Below are 4583 nucleotides of genomic sequence, written 5' to 3'. Positions count from 1 at the left end.
ATCACTACCGAAGTCCTGCCCGTAGCAAATCTCGTTGCTTAGTATAACGAAATTACATTAATGTCATTTTGAGAAATATTTTTCAAAATAGGATATTATTTAATATATTATTTTATAATAATGATAAATGAGGAAAAAAAAACTCGTGGCAAGAGTCCACTTGTCGAAACTGTAGCTGGAAGCACATGATAATCAAAGGCCTTCCACAAGTCCACTCCCACTTGTAGAATTTAGAATTCCAATTTTCCTTCTAGCCCACATCTTCACCCCCATCTTCATCTTCATCATCATCATCTTTCTTCTTCTTTAGGCTACTTGTCGAAACTGTAGCTGGAAGCACGCGATGATCAAAGACCTTCCAAAGTCCACTCCCACTTCTAGAATATAGAATTCCAATTTTCCTCCTTAACCACATCTTCACCACCATCATCATCTTTCTTCTTCTTTAGCATGGGCTGGTCGCCTAGTCAATGATGGCAACCAGCGACCGCGAAACATCGCCACCCCACCCCCCCTCCCCCAAAAAAAGGAAATTCCATCTTCTCCCAGCGGCGACTCTGATCGAGCAGTGTCGTGCGCCGATCGCTACCGTAGCAGTTCCTCCATTCCGCTCCATATGTGCCCGTTGACCATGAAAAGTCTTCTTTGCCCCACCATTACTTCCGTCTTCAATCAATCCCACTGCAAGACAAATCCCAATCCCTTTAAATTCCGAGTCTAGCTCCACCAACACCACCCACTAACCGCCATCGCCGCCCCCATCTACACCTTTCTCTCTTCCATGGAATCCTTCTTTTTGTATTTTCTGCTCTTCTTGGCTCTCTATCTGTTCACCAATCACGCTGTCCGCAAGATCCAAAACCTCCCGCCCAGCCCTTTCCTCTTCTTCCCCATGATCGGCCACCTCTACCTCGTCAAGAAGCCCCTCCACCGCTGCCTTTCCAAAATCTCCGCCCGCTACGGCCCCGTCATCCATCTCCGCTTCGGCTCCCGCCCCGTTCTCGTCGTCTCCTCCTCCGCCGCTGCCGAGGAATGCCTCACCAAGAACGACATCGTCCTCGCCAACCGCCCCCGCCTCCTCGCCGGCAAAATCATGGGTTACAACTACACCACCCTCAACTGGGCCCCTTACGGCGACCACTGGCGCAACCTCCGCCGCATCTCCTCTCTCGAAATCCTCTCCAACCACCGCCTCCACGTCCTCTCCGACGTCCGCTCCGGCGAGGTTCGCTCTCTCCTCCGCCGGCTCGCCGGGGCGTCGGGCCGGCCCGTGGAGATGAAGGAGGCGTTCTTCGAGATGATCCTGAACGTGATGATGATGATGATAGCAGGGAAGCGGTACTACGGCAAGGACGCGAGGGACGCGGAGGAGGCAAGGGCGTTTAGGGAGATCGTGGAGGAGACTTTCCGGCTGTTGGGGGCGACGAACATGGAGGACTACCTGCCGGCGATCAGGTGGTTGGGGTTCAGATCGGAGGAGAAGAGGATGGTGAAGCTGGTGGAGAAGAGGGATAGGTTTATGCAGAGCTTGATCGAAGAGCACAAGGTGAGGATGAAGAGTACTACTGCGGACAATTCTGAAGGAGAGAGGAAGAAGACGATGCTGGAGGTTCTGTTGTCGCTGCAAAAGACAGATCCGGAGTACTATGACGACCGGATCATCATAGGCCTCATGCTGGTAAGATCATCTTCATCTTCTTCTTCTTTCTTCTGATTATCTTAATTCCTTCCCATTCATTGTCTTCGTGCAGGCGTTGACTTTGTTTGACTTTAGTTGGTGCAAGTGGGAAGTCATAGGTTGTCTTGTATTTATGTATTTCTTTAATGATTTGAATCCAATCTTTGAAATATTTTAATGAGGAATTTAACGATTTTTTTTTCTAAAGGTTGAATTATAAAACCTATTTTACATGTGTATTTTGTGTACTTTTTAAAACCTGAATATGTAAAAAAAAATTTATTTGGATAGTGTTAGTTTAAGCTTTTTTAAATAGTTGTCCTCAAGGAGATGTAGCTAATTGCATTAGCATGATTATTTTATGTTTGATTTGTTAATTCTACGATAGATTAGGAAACTAAATCAAGGTTGCCTTTTCAATTTTCTTTTTCTTGTGCATAAATGGCTTTGAAAAATTGAACTAAAGACAATTTTTCAAACGATATAGGTGATGTTGGTAGCTGGAACTGATACTTCAACGGCAACAATGGAGTGGGCCATGTCTCTTTTGTTGAACAATCCTCATGTCCTTAAGAAGGCACAAGCAGAAATTGATGAACTAATTGGATGTGATCGTCTGATTGAAGAGTCAGATTTGGCTAAACTTCCTTATCTACACTGCATTATACTCGAAACTATGCGAATGTACCCTGCAGGACCTCTGTTAGTGCCTCACGAATCATCAGAAAACTGCACCGTAGGAGGTTATCATGTCCCGAGTGGGACAATGCTATTCGTCAATCTGTGGGCCATACAAAATGATCCGAAGATTTGGGATGAGCCTAGGAAATTCAAGCCAGAGAGGTTTGAAGGGATGGAAGGCAATCGAGAATGGTTCAAGCTAATGCCTTTTGGTTCAGGACGACGGAGTTGTCCCGGTGAGGGTTTGGCCACTCGTGTGGTTGGGCTCACTTTAGGGTCACTGATCCAAAGTTTTGACTGGGAAAGAGTCAGCGAAGACATGGTGGACATGACCGAAGGAACCGCGCTCACGTTGCCCAAGGCTCAGCCATTGATGGCTAAATGCTTAACTCGACCGACCATGATGAATGTTCTCTCTCAAGTTTGAGCAGTTTTCTAACTTGTGAATGAACTTGCATTTGTGTTTTGTGAACAGAGAGTTAAAGGCTCAAATTTAGATTTATGTAATTTGACAAATACAATATGCTAAATTTTGTCAAATTTTACTCAATTCTAAATTTGAGCCTCGTGCTCAATGATCCCAAACACAAAATAAAAGTTGGGATTGAAATTGCCGTTGTTATTGTACAATAAGACTGGGTTAGCAAAATTGTTGTTGATTGATTTGCTTATGCTTTGTGTAGGAAGTCTTTATATTTTTTTCAGAAAGATGCTCCAGCAAACCACGTCTCATGTTTCTTATTGGTTTCTATTTCCTACTTCACATTAATAATTCTACATAAAAGCATTCGCATCTCATATCAAAGTTGGTATTAAATGAGACAAATAATTTTTGAAATCTATAATCAAGTTTTGGGATGGCAATGAGGGAGATTCTACATATCGGGAAAGTCTCGTTGGATTTGACCTTGCAGGATTTCAAAGAGAAGGAATACCTCTGCAGATCATTGTTCTTTACGAAGGAGGTGATGTTTTGGCTCTACCGGAGTTTGGAATAACGTGAGCAAAACAGAGTTTTCAAAGAGCAAGCAGAAAAGGCATGGAAAAATCAGACTTATACTACCAAGTTAACAAAAAATGGGAACAGTGGTATTTGAAGCTCATTGAAGAGGTTAAGAGTAATGGTACGTTCTTTATACAAATACAATTGGAACATTCACTGCAAGGCTCAAAACATAGTAATGGAGATGTTAGAAAACTTTACTTGCATAGTGTTCAATAGGATCTTCAATTATCATCAACCTCACAACAATAACTTTTATGTGAAAGTAAATAAATCATAAACTATAAATTTTACATACCTGAATCAGTCATGTTGAATCTATCGAGAAGAACACCTAGAGAATCCAAAGAAATCGTGTCTCGCACTTTTCCTTCTTCTCTTTCCTTTCTTCACTAGATCTATGAGATCCCTTGATGATTAGAGAAGTAGAGGCAGAGAGAGAACAATTCTTTCTTCCTATCTTTTCTTTGCAACTAACATCACCATATAGCTAACCTTAAAGCTTATGAACTTAGTTTTTCTTACACTTCCTTAGCTCTCCTTTCCTTAGCTTAGCTTTATGTATATTATGCCCCTTACAGCTACTCCCCACAATAATAGCTAATTTATGTATAGGAATTTCTTCAAATTTTCACCATTAATTTCTCATATTAAATAAGCTAACCCTTTAGTTATCTCATATAAGCATTCAAATTCTTATCATATGGGACACATATCCTTCATGTAGGACTCATATCATTCATGTGGAACATATCCTTTGGGATATAAATCCTATAGGAGACTCTGGTAGTAGGATATGAGAAAGTGAGGGCACCCATTAGCACGAGTCATGGCAGTAAATATCATTAGAGCGACATCTTCCCTTCCATGTACCACAACTAATAAACCACTTAATTATGATCCATAATAGGAAGTTAACATACTGTCCCTCTAATGTCTTTTTCAAAGACCATTTCTGTTTAACAGTAAACCATCTCCATAATCACATGATTGATGATAAACAGAAATAATGTTCAAAAACACTTTTATTGATATCATTATACATGTTATAGAACAAACTATAAAGATCCACTATCATATATCAAGGATTACAACAAAGACCCATGTGATCAGCATGTTCTTTAAATGCCTTTGGTGTCAATCCTGTCGTTAAAGGATCTGCTATCATGAGCTCAGTTCTTATATGTTCTATAAGCATTGTCTGTTTCTGAACTTCCTCCT

General features: G+C 41.6%; 1 protein-coding gene across 1 annotated transcript; it reads left to right on the top strand.

Annotated features, from left to right (window-relative positions):
* Positions 1-218: 218 nt before the first annotated feature.
* On the top strand, positions 219-3081 carry LOC131161344 (cytochrome P450 81Q32-like). Its single transcript, XM_058117049.1, has 2 exons — positions 219-1678; positions 2166-3081. The coding sequence occupies exons 1-2, from the start codon at positions 782-784 to the stop codon at positions 2784-2786; spliced, it is 1518 nt and encodes a 505-aa protein (XP_057973032.1). The 5' UTR covers positions 219-781; the 3' UTR covers positions 2787-3081.
* The last annotated feature ends 1502 nt before the right edge of the window (positions 3082-4583 follow it).

This window comes from Malania oleifera, chromosome 8 (assembly GCF_029873635.1).
Source record: "Malania oleifera isolate guangnan ecotype guangnan chromosome 8, ASM2987363v1, whole genome shotgun sequence".
Lineage (NCBI taxonomy): Eukaryota > Viridiplantae > Streptophyta > Magnoliopsida > Santalales > Ximeniaceae > Malania > Malania oleifera.
Note: the sequence above shows the minus strand (reverse complement) of the source record. Positions and strands in the feature narration are given on the sequence as shown.